Raw genomic sequence first — 19,164 nt, forward strand, 5'->3', positions numbered from 1 at the left:
ATACAATACTGGTATGTCATGAGACAACATATGTGAGAGGCAATAAGATTAAAGTATATTTTATATTAGTGTTAAAAAATATTACTTATTTAGCAATGAATAATAATACTAAGAAAATAGTATTATAAATGATAAATAATGTAATAAACAATAGGAAGGGTGAGGTGAACCAAAAATAGAGGTGATAACTCAGGTTTAGAATTCAATTTGAATTATTTGTAAATAAATAAAGATAAAACAAAATAAAAAAATAGAATTAAGATAAAAAAAGAACAAAACTAAATGCATTACCTTTAAATCTAAAACGTGAGACAAATAAACAAAAAGGTGGAGCGTTTTTTCATAACATAGAAAAAACATGAACTTTGGATAAGAAATCTGAGAAGAGGGGGGCTCACCGTGTTACTACTAGTGTGAATGACTTTTTTTTCTCTTTCCTTGTGTTCTTCCCTTTCCTTCTTCGGTGCGAGTTATCTCCTTGGACGAATACTGGAAGTTTAAAGTTTACTTGTTGTTGTTCTATAGTGTGAAGAGCAACAATTTTTGGGACTAAATTTGTGAATTGTGGTAATCCTCTTTGTGTAGAAACTCTAGGCTATTTATAGATGAATTTTAGGTTAAAAATTTGTGTATGATTCATCTATTTTCAGCAAGATTTGTAGATTGAAATTTGATTCATGTCTTGGTGAGCAAGTTTGTGAATCTGGATGAATTTGTATTTTTTTTTCAATCTTCTGTATCAATTTGTGCAAGATTTGATTATTTCTTTGTTTCATTTTGGAGATTATTTGTTGTTTTTGGATTTTTAACTATTTTGTGCATAAAAATAATGATTAAAATAAAAATTAAAAATTAAAGAATGCTTATAAATAGAAAAAAATATATTTAAATACTAAAAAAAAGTCAACATTTGACTTTTTTTTATATTCTTTAATAAAAATAAAAAAATAAAATAAAATGCAAAGAAGGAGTGCTACGGGGTTCAAACCCGCTACCTTGGACTTGATGTCCTTAAATCCCCACTTCTCTATCAAATGGACTATCTCATTCATTCAAGATAAAATGCGATTAAAACCTATATAATGGTAAAAATGCCCGGACAAAATTGGGGTATGACAGTTGTCCATATTTAATTACCCTTCGACTTGAGAGTGCGAAAGAAGAAGTCTTCGCACATTCATGATGGAGGATAATTAAATTTAGGAAGACCCCGATTTTGTCTCTTTATGAGAAAATGTATGATAGTTAACTTCATTGAGGATATGTAGGCAGACACCCATCCACATGTTAACGTTTTACCTATGAGTTTGGATTTTGCCCCAATGATCCTTGGGTAGGACTTGAAATAAAATGGATTCTCTACTTGAATGTAGCAAAGATGCCAAAGAGAACGGAACAAACAAGTGCCATAGAAAGTGAAACGTTTTAGACGAGGCTAAAGAGAACGAGATACTCTGGACGGACCAGAGAAGATAACAAATTCTGGACGAACCGGAGAGGATAACATTTTATGGACGGACCGGAGAAGATATGATATTCCAGATGGACCAGATATAATTGAAGTGTTTTGGATGGAACATAGATGATGAAATGATTATGGACAAACCAGAGATGATGAAAATATTCTGGACGGACCATAGATGATGAAAAGATTTTGGACGGACCAGAAATGAGGAAATATTTCGGACGGGTCAGAAATAATAAAATGATTCTGGACGAACCAAAAATGATGAAATGATTTCCGGATGGACCAGAGATAATGAATAATGATTCTGGACGGGCCAGATGTAACGGTGATATTCTGGACAGACCAGACATAATGGAAAGATTCTGGATTGACCAGATATAGTAGAGGAGTTCCGGACATACCAGATACTGAAAATGGTTCTAGACGGACCAAAGGTTACGAAAAAGTTCTGGATGGATCAAAGATAAATGAAAAAGTGTCCAAATGGACCATATGTATGAAGAAGTTTCGGATGAGGCAGATGTAATGGTGATATTCTGGATGGACCAGAAGTATGGAGAAATTCCTAATGGACCAGATAATGAGAAGAATTCAAGATGGACCAGATATATGGAAAAATTCCAAACGGACCAAATGTATGGAAAAATTCTTGATGGACCAGAAACAGATGTTTTGGACAGTGCCAGAGAAAAAAAAGTGTCTACCAACATGGGGATCAATGTCTAGGTTGAATCGAAAAGGAGAGGTGTCCAACTCAAGGTTGGAGTAAGAATGACCAACGTATGGATTGGAATAAGAAGATTTTTACTAATGTGGGGATTAGTGCACGGATAACTGATTTTCTGAGGATATGTGAGGTTGGCGCTTATGATCGAGTTAGTGGGGTCTTTTTATAACGATTCTTTATAGGGGAAGTTTCTAGAAGAGTTCACTAGGGAAATAATTGCTTGGAAGTATCTTTCAAATGAGACTCTGTAGGGAAGTCTACCAGGGAAGCTAATAAGCCTATTTTCTGAAATAAGCTTACAAAGGGATTATAATTGTTTAGCTGGGGAATGTTTGTATGACAGACTTATTTAGATGAGCAAAGTTGGTGATAAGCTCCAATGAAGAGCTGTCACTGGCCTAGCTGGGGGTTGAGCCAAACTTTTTATGAGGAGTCTTAAGTATTTAGCCTATGCTATGTATATATGTTATGTATGCATGTTATACTATGTGATATATACATGTTATGCAATGTTATGTATGCATGTTTGAGTTGTACAATGTAATGCTCCATTTTTATGGATATGCTACACGTGATATGATGCATGAATGCGATGTTTGATTTCCAGACGAGATCTGGACTTGAAATGGTTCGCCAGATAGGAACTGGGCTTTGAAATGATTCACTAGATGCGAATTGGGTTTTGAAATGGAGACCGCTAGATGGGCACTAGGCTTTAAAAATGATTCAGCAGACGATAACTGGGCTTTCAAACGATTTGCCAGACGGGAATTGGGTTTTGAAATGATTTTCTAGATGGGAACTAGGCTTTGGAATAATTTTCCAGACAACAACTGGGCTTTGAAATGATTTTCCAGACGAGAACATGGCTTTGAAATGATTTTCCAGACTAGAAATGGGCTTTGGAGTGCTGAATGAAAATTAGGCTTTGAAAGACTTGAACGACATAATACTTACAATAGTCGGTCCCCACGAATGAGGGGGGATGCCCCACATGAATCGTGATATATATGCCGATTAATACTTGTTTTTATACATGAAGCAGGATGATTTATTATGCGATGTGTTGGAAATGTATGAAGTGTGATTATCAAAGTGTTGGCAATGAAGATTGGGTTCCAGGGTAAGTTCCAAGTGTTGTTGGTCTTTTTGTAAGGTATTGGGTGCCAAGCAAGGTTAGGCTTAAATTCCAAATGAGGTTTGGCTTTTGTGAGGTACCGAGTAGGATTGGGATTTTTGTGAGGTGTCAGGTAAAATTGGGCTTTTGTAAGGTGCCAAGTAAGATTGGGCTTTTGTGAGGGGCCAAGTAAGATTGGGATTTTTTTACTTTTCATGCTTCTTGTTATGGGAATATGCGAGATGAATGAGATGATGTGCATGATTAGATGTTAGAGTGGAGCGTCATGATGGATCCATGATGATTATTTATGCGCTGACTTGAATGTTTCAGCGAGTGCCCCTGGGGTGGGTCGTGGGTGGTTACGGTTTAGAGAGGTTGTTTGTGAAACAAGATTGTTTGTCAAAAGGTGGTAGGGTGTTATGCTAGCATGGTATCCCGACACTCATGTTGAATTCGATGGTCGCTAATATACAATAGAGTTTGCTTGAGCAGCTCGAAACTATGGAGAGGCCTTGCCCTTATGTATCTTATCTTGCCCAAGTCAGATGCGTCTTTGAAGAGATTTGCCTTACTATGAGTTTTAAAATAGTCATTCCATACAATGACTTTGAGACAACTTGCTTCCATATTTTGATTCTTGAAGCGCTATGCCCCTGATTAATCGATTCTTTGAATGCCTTCTTTTGTTTGAACCTTGTAGTGATCTGCCCTAGTATTTAACTAAGCTTTGAAGGGATTTTCCCCTAATCCACGACGTCTTCAAACGATTTTCCTCTATTGGTAGGAACTTTTATATAATATTTTTTTTACTTAGCGGCCTTTTTTTGGGAATATTTCTTGTGAGGTTTTGCTTTCTGATTCAGAAAGGTTGTTACTTCCATGTTTAGCTATTGCGAATGTTATCTTTTCTCTGTTCCCTCGATATTGGATTATGTGTGAGAGGTATGCTTGAACCTCTTGTTGTGGTGATTAGGTGGAATGGTTCTCTTGAGATTATAATGCACCATTGAATTAATTGAAATCTACCCTGCCCCTGGTTAATATTTTTTTTTAAAATAGAAAGAACACCGAATTCAGGCTCGAGGGGGTTGACTACGGATTATCTCCTTATTTCTCTAGTGTTTGAGAAGTGAAATAATGCCTTACATCGTCATCCATGTCATACTAATAAAAGCATACATCGACAAATTTATATATATTGTTTACATCATTCTCCTTCTAAGTTCGTTAACCGAAGAAAAGTGAAATGAAAAAGCGTTTGATATTTATGTATATGACGGGTGATGGCATAAGAAAGAGTGAATACAAAAGAATTGATTCCAAAAACATGCATGTTCAATTTATAAAATTACTAGTCAAAGAGTACAAACTTTAAATACAAATAATACTTAACAAGAACAAAATTACAACTAGAAAAAGTCTAATGATTATAGGGATGAGCTTCATCGTTGACCCATTGACTTTAGGAGATGCTTCTTGATGTTCTTTCACTTGTCACAGTAAGGGGTGACCGTTCACTAACGGGATCCCTCCTTCAAAAGTTAGCTGCTTGTTGTTGATCAGGTCTTGGACCTTGGCCTCTCTTGAGTTCCTCCATAGATTCTTGAGACATGCTTCGAGTTTATTGGTGAGTATCAGGAATTCAGCTAGCACATATCAGGTTGGAGAAGGGGTAAGAAATATGAGTTTGGTTTTATGACATGCAAATGTATGCGCGTGTATGCAGATGCATGAAAATGCATGGTATGCAAAAAGATTTTATGATCGTTTTGTTTTCAAGGTATGCTAAAAAGGTTTTATGCAAATGCAATGTATGTGTCACATGCGGGTTTAGGATAGTGGCGAACATAAGAAAATGAATATGGTTTAGAGATAGAAAAGGATATAAGAACACCTTACTTAGGAAGGCTCCCTATGATAGGTCAATTTTAAATCTTCAACACTCAATCCCCTCACATGTAGGTACTACAGTTTCCTTTAGGGCATCTGAATAGGTTCCCAAAGTCATGGATCTGGGTCAAGGGGACTATCATCACTATAAATACTTCTAGGGTGAAGATACCCTCGAACGGATCTATTATGGGTGAGGCCAATGGCATCAACAATAAGGGTTAAGGATCCCTTCTTTTCTTTTCTTTTCTTTTCTTTTTTTATTTATTTTTATTTTTCCTCTTTTTTATTTTATTTTTATTATAACATTTGTGTTCATTTTGTTTTAGTAGAAGTAAGGTTCAATTTTAGTTGGGGTTTGAGCTTTAAATACTACTATGTGCACCCCATATTCACTCATGCACCCTTATTTGTTCTATTTGCTTAACTATTATCTCTTTATTTGATTAGTTTAATTTAATTGTTAATTAGTTTTTAGATTTAATTAATGTTGACTTTTTGATATTGGGTTTTATTCAATTGGTCGATCTTTATATGTTAGTTGATTTAATTAGGTTATTTCTATCCATGTCTATATTATCATGCATGTAAACAACCGCACTTGATAGTTCCCACAAATTCATTTTCACTAACATTTCATTTGATTTTAAAATGAATTCCAACTTTCTACAATTTCAAGATCCATTTCAAAATAAATATAGTTCATTTTCAACCATTTCACAAATCATTTTAATTAATGCTTTAAACCCCTTTTCCTAATCAAATACAAAAGAAGAAGACTGATGGAATCTAGCATTCTAGTAGAATCCTCGAATGATTAGTCCCGAGGAACGCATCTTGGGATAACCACTCATTCTTTTCTTTCACTCTGAAAACACTTCAAACATTTCACAAACCATTTTCAAGCTAATACGAATCAAATCCTGATCAAGTATCAAATGACTTTTCTTAAAATCAAGCGTAACATTAAAACTCTTTTTTCTAAACAAACACGAAAGAAGAGGACTGTTGGAATCTAGCCTTCTAGAAGAACCCTCGAATGGTTGGTCCTGAAACACACATCTTGGGATAGACATTCATTATTTTCTTTCGATCTCAAAATACTTAATAAATATGGACTAAAAAAGACCGCTGGGACCTAGCAATCCGATGTACCCCTTGAACAATTGATTCCAAAGCATGCGTCTTGTTCTTATTAAGAGTTCATTTTCCATTAAACAAATTTCCTTAATAACCTTGAATGAAAAAGGACCGTTGGGATCTAGCATTCCGGTGGAACCCCGAATGTTTGATCCTGAGGATCATGTCTTGTTTTCATCAAACGTTTGTCATTCACTTATAAAATACGTCAAACCAATCAAACTCTTTTTTCGCTGTCGTATGATCTTAAAAATATTTTCATAAACGAAGGGTATTTTGTCTCAAGATGATGCAAGGTAATGTTTCATCCACAACCGTTAAGTTGAGATAAATGAAGTTTTCCCATGAATTTGATATGTAGAAGTCCATTCAATGTGATGCAAACGCCCTCTCCTCACATGTTTGGGGTAAAACATAGTTTTTCGTCAATTGATACAAAGTAACTTTCACTAAAATCAACCAACAAACAAATTTTTCTATCCAGAACTACGTATGCCTTGAGTTCTAAATTGCACCCGAAGATACGTAGGAGCAAGACCCACAATCTTGTCAGACGCATTAATAAAAAACTTATTGCGACCCCCTTTCTTTTCTCTTTTCTCTTTTAATTTACTCAAAGAAAACAAATAACATAAGATAACATTCAATCGCAAGTCTAACTAAAAGGTTCCCGTTGAGTACAATGGACGTGAGGGGTGATAATACCTCCCCCTTGCGTAATCGACTCCCGAACCCAAATATGATTGCAAAGACCATGTTCTTTTTAAAGGTTTTGTCGATATTTTCCTATTATTTTATTGGAATAAATAAAGTTCGGTGGCGACTCTGTTTGAATATATTTTCCACTAGCGTGTAATGCGCTTCGCGAAGGACAGTATTTTTCGAGGTACGACATATATATATAAAATACAAGTTCTTTGAAGTCTCACATCGCTTAGTTTTGTGAAGGAAGAGAGAGTCTGAGACTATATATAGGATTCAAGTTCTTCATTTCGAGGTGCACCAGTCAAAAGTACTTTAAGTTTGTATATGACTTTCTTTGTTCTCTTATACTCTTGTAATTACACAAGGTGCAAATGTCGATGGTTAAAGAGCTTCCGACCAACATGGAAGTTGCACCGTAAACAACTTGGTTTTCGACATGTGAAAAGTCTTGAAGTGGTTTAGATTCAAGTGAAGTATACTCTTCTTTAGGTGGAGTATGATAGTTTTTTAAAACTATGATTGCCGATGAAGACAATGTGAAATTTTTGGAGTGATTTAGCTTCATATGAAATTTATTCTTCATGATAGATTTTCGGTGATGATAATGTGAAATTCTTGAAGTAGTTTATCCTCAAGTGAAATATGTTCTTCATGAGAGAGTATGATAGATTTTAAAATTATGATTGTTAGTGAAGACAATGTGAAAATTTTGGGAGTTGTGTATCTTCAAGTGACTATATTTTTTATTGTGGAGTATGATTGTCGATGAAGACAATGAAAACTTATGTATTATTTTCAATCAAGGTGGAGATTGTTGGGGTTAATTGAAAATATACATGTTGAAAAAGTTTCACATTGCTTAGTTTTGTGAATGAAGAGAGAGTTCGATGCTATATATATGATATAAGTTCTTTGAAGTCCCACATCGCTTAGTTTTGTGAAGGAAAAGGGATATATATATATATATATATATATATATATATATATATATATATATAGGATTCAAGTTCTTTCATCCCAAAATGCACCAATCAAAAACACTTTAAACTTGTATTTGACTTTTTTTTCTCTTATACTCTTGTATCAGAATGATGTGAGATGTAGTTAAATATTTGTTTTGGAGGGTGTGGGTGTACTGGGGGTCTGTGTTAGTTAATGACATATTATGTGTTGTAACAATTTTCTCATAGTATTATTCTTTGGTTGTCTATTGACAACTACCGTGATTTTTTTTTTCCATTTTAGAGTTTCCACGTTATGTTCTTGTATTGTCTCTTTTTTCCAACAACCATCACATCTCAAAACCTTAAGGTGATAGGTAAATGAATCCTTTCTCTTATAAATCCAATATTCCACCCATTTATAGGCAACATGGAACCTTAACCACTCACACTTGCACTCATGATTCTCCCCCACAAGTATTAGTTTTCCATATCCTATAACAAGATCCAACACCGGATCCAGCTCCCGATCCCTCACAAAAGTCAAACCCCAGATCTGATACTACTGTTAGGGAGTCCGGAAGAGTCGAGAGCACCGACGAGACTAATGCTCTAGGACCAAGAGTGGGTGACACCACATAGATTTTGGGTTAGATGTGGCGTCTCCCTCTCTTGTTGTCATAGAGTATTAGTCCAATTAATGTTCCCGACTCTCTCGGAGTCTCCAATAGTAATATCATAATCGTGGTTCGGCTTGGTGGGGGAGCGGGAGCTGAATCCAGTGTTGGATCTTGCTATAGGATGTGGGAGACTCACATTTGTGGGGGAGAATGTTGAGTGTAAGTGTGAGTGGTTAAAATCTCACATTATCTATGAATGAGTGAAATATTAAATTTATAAAATAAATTATATATTTATCTAACACCTTTAGATTTTGTGTTGAGATATGACGTCTTCATCTCTGATAGTTTTGAAACATTAATTTCATTTATGCTTGTGACTCGCTCGTACTCCCAACTTTATTCCCGAAGCACAATTTTAAAAATTAATCAATCAAATAGATAATGTCTCAACAATCGTGTTTGTTGCTTCAATCTTGATCACGTTTTCTTTGATATGCATTTTGTTTTATACTTTACAACTATTACATAAAAACTAAACTTTTATTTTAGATAAAACATGCAGTGCCAAATAATTTTATTATACAATTAAAAAGATAGCCATTTTATGGGTACAAAAATACCATTATTTTATTTCTCTGTTATCATTCAATTTCTTGTAATCATATTTTTTTCTTCTTTTTATCCGTTATTTCTTCTTGATATAGGAAAAATACCTTATTTTCTGGAGTACATAATAAACACATTAATTGTGCCAACTCCTTTATTACTGGTTCTACTTTACATTTGACTAGTTGACTCATTTCATATATTTAAATAATAATGATAATAACAATTATTATTATTATTATTATTATTATAAATAAAAAAAATTATGACTCATATTATTAATAAATATAAAATAATGAAAATGTTAGAAATAATATAATTTTGAAAATGAGATTATAAATAGGATTAATCACATAATATAGAAGTGTACAGAAGAAAGAGCAAAGCCAGAGTCTCTCTTCAAAGCTTATTTCAGAGGCAGAATCATAGAGATTAACACCAATGGGAGAGGTTTCTAATTTCAAATGATAACTCTTCTCTAACAATCTTTCAGCAAATCATTCTATTTTCATTGTTTTTGATTCTGATTTTAGCATCTTTCATTTATTTTGTTTAGGAAGAAAAGAAAACAGAGGAAACCAAAACAGAGGAAGAAGAAACCAAGGCAGAGGAAACAAAAGATGAAGAAGCTGCTGCTCCGCCACCGCCTCCGGCAGAGATTTTGCTGAAAGTGTTTATGCATTGTGAAGGCTGTGCTCGGAAAGTTCGTCGGTGTTTGAAGAATTTCCCCGGAGTTGAAGGTGTGACAACTAACTGCAAAACTCATGAGGTTGTTGTGAAAGGTGAGAAAGCTGATCCGGCGAAGGTTGTGGAGAGAATTCAGACGAAGAGTCGGAGGAAGGTTGAGCTTGTATCTCCGCTCCCGAATCCACCAGAGGAGGAAAAAGTTGTTGAGGAAGAAGAGAAACCAGAACCTGAAGAGGAGAAGAAAGAAGTGGTGAATTTTCGTTTTCAGTTTTTTTGCTTTTCATTAATTTGAGCCTTAGAATCCGTTGAATAATTTGTTTTTTTTGAAAAATTTTCTGGTTTGCAGCCTCAGATTGTAACGGTTGTTCTTAAAGTTCACATGCATTGTGAGGGTTGTGCCGAAGAGATAAAAAAACGCATACTCAAAATGAAGGGTATGATCAAAGTTTCCTTTATTTCATATTCATTAAGAATTATATTTTTAATTTGAATCAATATTTTTATATAAAATTTTTATTACTTTTGAAAACTTTATTTTATAGTACTAGTCAATTGACTTAATTATAACTTAATTGATTGAATCAATTAAATCACGATGCGCAGACTATCATGTAACCATGTGCGGAATATTATGCCTAATTTTTAACATTAATTTGAATATGTTATTTGAACGAGATTGTCTTTCTATTGTCGATGTGAAGACTTTTTTTAATATGTAATTTATAAGTGATATGACAGGAGTGGAATCGGTGGAAACTGATTTGAAGAAGTCTGAGGTAACCGTGAAGGGAGTGTATGATCCAACGATGCTGGTTAAATTCGTGTACAAACGATTTGGGAAGCAAGCTGTGATTGTGAATGAAGAGAAAGTCGAGGAAGAAGCAAAAGCCGAGGAAGAGAAAAAAGAAGAGGCTGTGATTGTGAATGAAGAGAGAGTCAAGGAAGAAGCAAAAGCCGAGGAAGAGAAAAAAGAAGAGACGAATGAAGAAGTGGAGGAGAAGAAAGAAGAAGAACAGAATGAGGCGAAACCACAAGAGAATCCAGAAGGTGCAATTGTTGTACAAGAGACCAAAGTGGAAGATGAGATGAAGAAAAATGAATCCTACTATAATCCCCCAATGGATTTGTATGCACAACCACCACCAATGGATTATCATGCATACCCACCAATAGCTTATCCTGCATGTCCTCCATACTATCAAACATATCTTCCACCAGCACCGCAGATCTTCAGCGATGAGAATCCAAATGCTTGCAGTGTTATGTGAAATTTAATTTCACAAATATCAAGGGTCATATTAAAAATAAGAGATAATTAGTTTTATTTTGCTAAATATACTAGAGTATACATGAACCATGGAATTTTTTATTTTGTAAGATTTTTATACTTTTGTTGAAGTGAGAATTTCTATTTTTTTTTATTTTAAAAGGTTTGAATATTTTTGAGACAAAAAGTCATTATTTCTTAAATTAGCAACTAAATTTAAAGGCATGTGAGAAAGTTAGGGAAAAGTTTGTTATGATATACAAACAAGCCTCTATCTTAGTTGGAAAGCATTATGCTTTTGTTTTAGACTCTTCTGATAGAGTTTTGGACGCTATGTTTCTGTGTTTTTGGTGGACCATTTCTCTTCCATTATCTGTGGCTTTATATTAGTACTTAAGAGAATTTTTTGTGAGGAAACCTGAAAAGAAAACTCAAACGGAATATTTTGCCTTGAGCTCTGACAAACAAAGCTGTTTCCAGTCAAAGTTCAAGTTGGTCGTGAACTCATGATCGTGTGTTCTGGACTAGACCAAATAGTAGTACATAAGAGTACTATCAGTACTCATGCAATTAAGTGCAATTGCCATAGTTAAGATGATAACATGTGCTCTTTCATGTTGGTGAAGTTTATAGTCTCACATTTACTTAGTATGAATTATTTGTAACTTTTATTTTTTAAATTTATGACTGAGATTGAGATGTGATTTTCTGATATCATAAACTTGTTAGTTAAGTCTGATCTTTTCCATTGTTGAAAAAAAATTAGTATAAAAAATTAATGAGACAATCACAATACAATACAAGAATGTAATGTAAAAAAAGGCTGTCCAATAACAACTAAAGACTACATAATACAAGACTATAAGATAAGAGAAGAAAAAAGAAACGTGTTTCACATATTTTCCAAAATATTTCAATCAATTTAGATTTAAGTGTGAGTGGTAGTATTCACACTAACTATAAATTATTTAAATATTAAATATATAAAAAAGATTATTGATATAATATATGAGTTAAGATTTTGAGAAGAGGTCAAATATGTCTAAATAAAATCTTTAGAGATTATGTGTCTAACAAATGTGAGATTTGAGATATATCTCTTTCATGTTTAATATTATTAGACTAATTCCTTAAAGATTATATATTTAACCAATGTGAAATTTGATATCTTCTCCAAACACCCATTTATGCCTAGTATTATTGAGTTTGGTGTGTGGATAGAAACACTGAGTGACACATTGTCTAATTTATAGACGCCGATATTATATTAGAATTAAATATTGACCTAAGACATCATCACAAAACTGACTTATAAGATAAGGGGTGTCAATCTATATATTAAATTAAGGTATCAATCAGAAAGTGACATATCACCATGATACCGGTTAGGATTGAAAACTCTTTTCTTGTTCGTACAACTAAATGAGAATTTTTATATAAGAGTTGTAGGAAAAAATGAGGCAGCAACATTCCATTCTTTTCTTTCTAACATAATCAAGATTCAGACCAATATGTAACAACCCCTCTCAAAATATAAGAACCTTTTTCAATAGGTTTGAGACTTAGTCAAGCAAAGAGGGAAAGACCAAAAAGGGGAAAAAATAAAAATAAATCCTAAATGCTAGTTAATAGCCTCTTCCCAACACAAATTAGAATGTATTTTAAGTATAGAGTTGCATTGCATCTGTCTCCTAAAAGTTTATGTTTCGATTTCTTGTTTTTTAACCTTTAATTTTGTTTATATTATTATTGAGTCTCCTCGCATCATTGTACACCTTATGGTTGAGTTTTTAATCCATTTTATGTATGCATAAATCAAGCTTTTTGATTATGGTATAAGCAATATGTTTATAGTTAATTGGTTGAGTCTTTGAATCAAGAACCATATTTGAGAATGGTTCAAGTATGGAAATTTTAGAATCTCAAAAACACTTTACATTTTGTAAAAATTGAGGTTCTGGAAGTATAATTCGAATCACTCATTTCCATGAGTCGAATCAAGATTACTAAATGTCCATAATTATTTGTCATGTTGTCATGATTTGAACCACAACATCCATGAATCAAATCACATAAGTTGGATTCGAATAACAGATTTCCTGATTCGAATCAGACATTAACTACATATTCTGTAAGTTTGATTTTAATCACACATTTTCATGTCTTAAATCACATGATTCGAATCACAAACGACATGACTCGAATCACAGAGTTAGCTTTTAATTTAAATCACTTGATCCTTTGACTCAAATCTTACTCTCTATTATGACTCGAATCAAACACCATTTTATCTCATTTTTGTGCTAGATCTCCAACACATATATAAATCATTTTTCTCAAAACTTTTCAAAGTGTTGGAAAACACACACTTCCACAATTCATTTGAAATTTTACAACGCACTTGTTCTCTTAACTTTCAAAAGAGTTTTGAATATGGTTTTGAGTGTTTGCAAATGCAATCTTTCATCTTTTACTTCTGTCTTTAGCCATATTTGTTTGGATCTAAATCTCATCTTTGAGGTGTGAAATATGTGAGGAGGTTTATTATTATGATTAAAATTTCTTTGAAGATTTCTTGAGATTTCAGAGGTTTGCAAATTATGTGTGTGGTTATGGCTAATTATGACAAGTCCAACAAAAAAGAATGAGGTTCTTCTCTCCATAATTACTCTAAAAATGTTGTGTGGAAGCCTACACACAACGTGGTAGTTCTTCTCAATCTTCAGACAGACCAAGACTCAAGATACTGGTAGGATCGAGTAAAGATCGCTGTAGAAAAAGATACTTTGCAGAAACATTCTTGGATTTGGAAGACTAAAGTCGATTTCAAATAAAGATTTAACAAGGATTCAATGTTAGACATTGTGTACAAGTCAAGGAAGATTCTGATCAAAGATTTTATATTTTCAATATTATTTATATTGTGATTGTACTGAATATCTTGTAATTTTTGTCAAAATCATAATGAAAGATCATCAAAATTTCAATGAGAAACCATTGGAGAGTGGATTAGGCATAACGAAGACGATTAGCAAAGCACTATACATATGGTGTTTATCTTTTTCTTCTCTCTCTATTTTGATTTCTTAGAATTGCATGTTTATTTTTTTATCACTTTCTTAAAATCATGTGTTTTAGGTTTTGTACCTTGGTAGAGATTTAGTTAAAAAATGTAGGTTTTGTTAGATTGGTACTTCAAATTTCTGTTATTGTTGGTTAAGACTCGAAACTGCAAATTTTAGAATTCACATTGTATTGATATTGTACGCTTATACCACTCGTGTAAGATGCTCATAATTCTATATATCTATTGATTAGTTTGGTTTTCTCTTTGGTCCAATTTTTAACTTCGTATATTGATTAAAGTGTTTTATATTTACCCTTCGATAAGCATATCAATTTTATACACACTATGTTTTCGCCCACCAAACTTTTTTTAAACTCTGATAGATTTTCAAAATAAACAAATTTTTCAAATAGGTCAATCTTTAAGGGGGTGTATTCACCCCCTCCCCCTTCTAGACCGTCGCATTCTCGTATTCTCGCCCAACAATTGGCCTTAGAGATGGTGTTTTTATAAGGTCTAAGCGACTTAAAAAGTTGAGAATATGGATAACAATGATTCAAAGGGAGCGTATAATAGAGCCCCCATTTTTAAAGGCGGAAGTTATGCTTATTGGAAGAACAATATGTATGTTCACTTAATGTCTGTAGAAAAACATTATTTGGGTAGCAATCATCGACAAACCTTTTATTCCCATAAACGAATTTGATGGTGTTGTGAAACACCCAAAAGATTGACTATATGAGGAAACCAAAAAGGCATCATATAATCTGAAGGCGAGGAATACAATTATTTTCGTGTTAAACGGTAAAATGTATTACTATATCTCACGTTATAAGAGTGCATAATCTAAATCGAACGCTCTTCAAGTCCTCTATTACACTACTAAAGACATTAAGGATTCTAAAATTAATATATTGACATAGGAGTATGGATTATTCTGTATGGCACCTAGTGAAATTGTGAAATCAATGTAGACTCGTTTTCTCCATTTAATCGACAAGTTAGGGAAAGTACATTTCTAACAAAGATTGTGAAAACAAGATTTTAAAATTTATGTGTAGGGAATGGAAACCAAGGGTTATAACCATTATAGACGTTAATACCATATTAGAATTAAATATTGACCTAACACATCTTCACAAAACTGACTTCTAAGATAAGGGGTGTAACGACCCCTCTTAAAATATAAGAACATTTTTCAATAGGTTCGAGACTTAGTCAAACAAAGAGGGAAAGACCAAAAAGGGGGAAAAATAAAAATAAATCCTAAATGCTAGTTAATATCCCCCTCCCAACGCAAACTAGAATGTATTTTAAGTATGAAGTTGCATTGCACCTGTCTCCTAAGGGTTTATATTTTGATTGCTTGTCTTTTATCCTTTAGTTTTGCTTATATTGTTATTGAGTCTCCTCGCACGATTGTACACCTTATGGTTGAGTTTTTAATCCGTTTTACATATGCATAAATCAAACAATTTGATTACGGTATAAGCAATATGCTTATAATTAATTGGTTGAGTCTTTGAATCAAGAACCACGTTTGAGAATGGTTCAAGTCATGACAATTTTAGAATCTCAAAAACACTTTACATTTTATAAAAATTGAGGTTATAGAAGTATGATTAAAATCACTCATTTCCATGACTCGAATTAAGATTACTAAATGTCCATAATTCTTTTTCATGTTGTCATGATTCGAGCGACAACATCCATGACTCGAATCACAAAAGCTTGATTCGAATAATAGATTTCCTGAATTAAATCAGACACTAACTACATATTCTATAAGTTTGATTTGAAGCACACATTTTCAGGTCTTAAATCACATGATTCAAATCATAAACGAAATGACTCGAATCATAGAGTTTGTTTTTCACGTTTCTTGGTTTTTTGATTCAAATCACTTGATTCTTTGACTCAAATATTACTCTCTATTATGAATCGAATCAAACACCATTTTCAAATTTCGTAACACACTTGTTCTCTTAACTTTCAAATAAGTTTTGAATATGGTTTTGAGTGTTTGCAAATGAAATCTTTCATCTTCTACCTTTTTCTTTCCCCATCTTTGTTTGGATCTAAATCTCATATTTGAGGTATGAGATCTGTGAGGAGGCTTGTTATTATGATTAACATTTCTTTGAAGATTTCTTAAGATTTAAGAGGTTTGTAAATTATGTGTGTGGTTATGGCTGATTATGATAATTTCAGCAAAAAAGAATGAGGTTCTTCTTTCCATAATTACTCTGGAAGAGTTGTGTGGAAGCCTACAGACAAGGTGACAGTTCTTCTCAATCTTCAGACAGACCAAACCTCAAGATACTGGTAGGATCGAGTAAAGATTATTGTTGAAAAATATACTTTGGAGCAACATTCTTGGAGTTGGAAGATTAAAGTCAATTTCAAGTAAAGATTTTACAAGGATTCAATGTTAGGCATTGCGTACAAGTCATGGAAGATTCATGTCAAAGATTTTATATTTTCAACATTATTTAGATTGTGATTGTAATGAATATTTGTAATTTTTGTCAAAATCTTAATGGAAGATCATCAAAATTTCAATGGGAAACCATTGGAGACTGGATTAGGGTAGCGAGGACGATTGGAAAACCATTACACATCTGGTGTTTTATCTTCTTCTCTCTCTATTTTGATTTCTTAGAATTGCATGTTTATTTGTTTTTATCACTTTCTTAGAATCATGTGTTTTTAGGTTTTGTACTTTGGTAGAGATTTAGTTTTAAAATGTAGGTTTTGTTAGATTGGTACTTCAATTTTTCTCTCATTTCTGATGGCCCTTGTATTTTTGATTTAATTCATTTTCTGTTTTAATATTTTAAATACCATTTTCTTATTAAATTTATTATAAATTCAATTTTAATCCAAAAAATATGGGACTTTCACAAAATAATTTCAAATAATTTCCTCTTCCATTTTTTGAATTAAAATTATTTTTTGGATTGGACTTGATACTTTTAGTGAATTTAATGATTTTTGACTTGTTTTTAATTGATTTTAAATACTTCTGACTTTTCAAAAATGCCAAAAAAATTAGTCTAAGGTCTTTTGACCTCGTTTGACCTATGATAAATCTATTGGCCATTTATTTGGCGATTTAAAGAGATTTGAGGTTTTTCCCCTTTTAAAAATTATTTTTCTTCATTTAAAAATTGAATTTAATTTGTTTAATTGCTTTATTATTTTGTTGAGCTATTTGATTGACTTTGTGTTGACTCACCTTCTGTTTGGCCTTGATCTTGGTTGAATTGGATTTCAATTTGATCAATACTATTGGATTTAAGGGGTTGTGAAGTTTGAACTTCATCCCTCAAGATGAATGGATAGTATTGATCAAGTGAGGTTCATCCCTTGATCAGTTTAGGATTCTCTTTAACCTCATCTCTTCATCTTAATCTCTTTCTTTCCCAATCCGTTCATGGCCAATGATTTCGCAAGGATCAAATGCTAGTTGATCCATTAATGACCTTGAGTCAGATGAAACAACATGAGCCTGATTGAGATAGGTCCATCCCATTTTATTTTGGGCGTGTGGTATGATTTAGGAGCTTGGTTCTTTATACCTTGTCTCTAGCATGCATTAACACCAATATTATTATTGCCCAACCTCAAATAGTTGTGACTTCTACATAAGTCCAATTATGATTGCTTAACATAGAGCTAAATTTACCCCGAAAGCAATAACATTTTTGTACGTGAGATTGTAAGTCTCCCATTCACCATATTATTGTATGAATAATGTCCAAGTTAGAGCCTTTCTCATGAATGATGTCTAAGTTCATGTCTTCATGCTTATGAGTGGATGGTTGAGGGTTCTCCAAAAAATAACTTGAACAATTGCGTCTTCCACTAACATTCACTAACATTTCTCTGCATTGACTTTATTTTTAATGTCATTTATTTTAATGCAATTTATCATTCTTTATCATTTACATTTCATGCAAGTTGTTTATGTTTCAGTCATTTTTAGTTTTCTCACTTGAGCCATTTTATTTGTGCTTGTGATATATCTTTGTGCTTGTGATCTTTGTTTTGTTTGTGGTATTAGGACCTTAAAATACCTAATAAAAACAAAAACCCTAAAAAATATTGGTGGACTGTTGGACCTCTGTCTGTGACTTGATCTGAATCTTATGGACTTAGAGTAGGCAACATCCCTGTGCTATGAAGGACTTGGCCAATGCCATCATTTGAGACTGAGTTATCTTTGCCAATGCCATTCATCTGATACAAGCCTTGAGAGACTCCTTTAATTTATCAGTTATACTCTCTCTTTGTTTGGATTTTTTATTTTGATCATACTGATGTCATCTGATGCTTTCTCTGTGAGTATGTTTCAAGGGATATTTCATTTGATACATCTACAAGACATTTAAGACTGCTTGCTTTTGGAGTGCTTGTTTGGATGTTTGGTTATCTTTATTTGATACCATGTGGTCTTCTCATTAATTGCTTGGATGATTATGCTTGTTTAACATTCCAAAGGAAATGGGTTTCTATCCGACACTCTTGTCTTGTGGATACTTCCCATTGGTTAGATCTTTTCAACTCTAAACTTTTAAATCTTGTCTAGGATAGTCCATTCATCTCATCCTCTCCTTTTTAAATTTTAAAATCTCTCCCTCATTTCAAAACATTCTTTGTTTGTGTTTTTCAACTTAGACTTGTTTTAATGAGTAGAAACTTTGGCCTTATGCCATTGATTTTCAAACTATTTTCTTAATCAAACTTTTGAATAGACATAATCATATTGACCTTATTTTCCAAAAGACAAAAGAAGAACTAACAACCTCATCTAATCATTTTGGCCACTTTATGCCTTTTCCTTTTAACCTTTTAAAAAAAAGAACATTCATATTTGATTTATCTTTGGTTGAGATATAATTCTCCCATTCCATGATGTAT

General features: G+C 33.0%; 1 protein-coding gene across 2 annotated transcripts; it reads left to right on the forward strand.

Moving 5' to 3' along the window:
* Positions 1–9,535: 9,535 nt before the first annotated feature.
* Positions 9,536–11,328, forward strand: LOC127078377 (heavy metal-associated isoprenylated plant protein 7). Of its 2 annotated transcripts, XM_051018837.1 has the most exons (5): positions 9,536–9,670; positions 9,777–10,157; positions 10,254–10,341; positions 10,646–10,818; positions 10,885–11,328. In XM_051018837.1, exons 1-5 carry the CDS (start codon positions 9,662–9,664, stop codon positions 11,173–11,175), a joined length of 942 nt encoding a protein of 313 aa, XP_050874794.1. In that variant the 5' UTR covers positions 9,536–9,661; the 3' UTR covers positions 11,176–11,328. The 2 variants fall into 2 exon arrangements, with proteins under 2 accessions (XP_050874794.1, XP_050874793.1); XM_051018836.1 differs by having other exon boundaries at positions 10,646–11,328.
* Positions 11,329–19,164: the final 7,836 nt, after the last annotated feature.

This window comes from Lathyrus oleraceus, chromosome 5, assembly GCF_024323335.1.
Source record: "Lathyrus oleraceus cultivar Zhongwan6 chromosome 5, CAAS_Psat_ZW6_1.0, whole genome shotgun sequence".
In the NCBI taxonomy this organism is placed as follows: Eukaryota; Viridiplantae; Streptophyta; class Magnoliopsida; order Fabales; family Fabaceae; genus Lathyrus; species Lathyrus oleraceus.

Coding starts and splice junctions, on each gene's coding strand:
- LOC127078377 (XM_051018836.1), top strand. Junction 10,158..10,253: donor AAGAGGAGAAGAAAGAAGTG/GTGAATTTTCGT, acceptor TCTGGTTTGCAG/CCTCAGATTGTAACGGTTGT. Junction 10,342..10,645: donor ACGCATACTCAAAATGAAGG/GTATGATCAAAG, acceptor GTGATATGACAG/GAGTGGAATCGGTGGAAACT.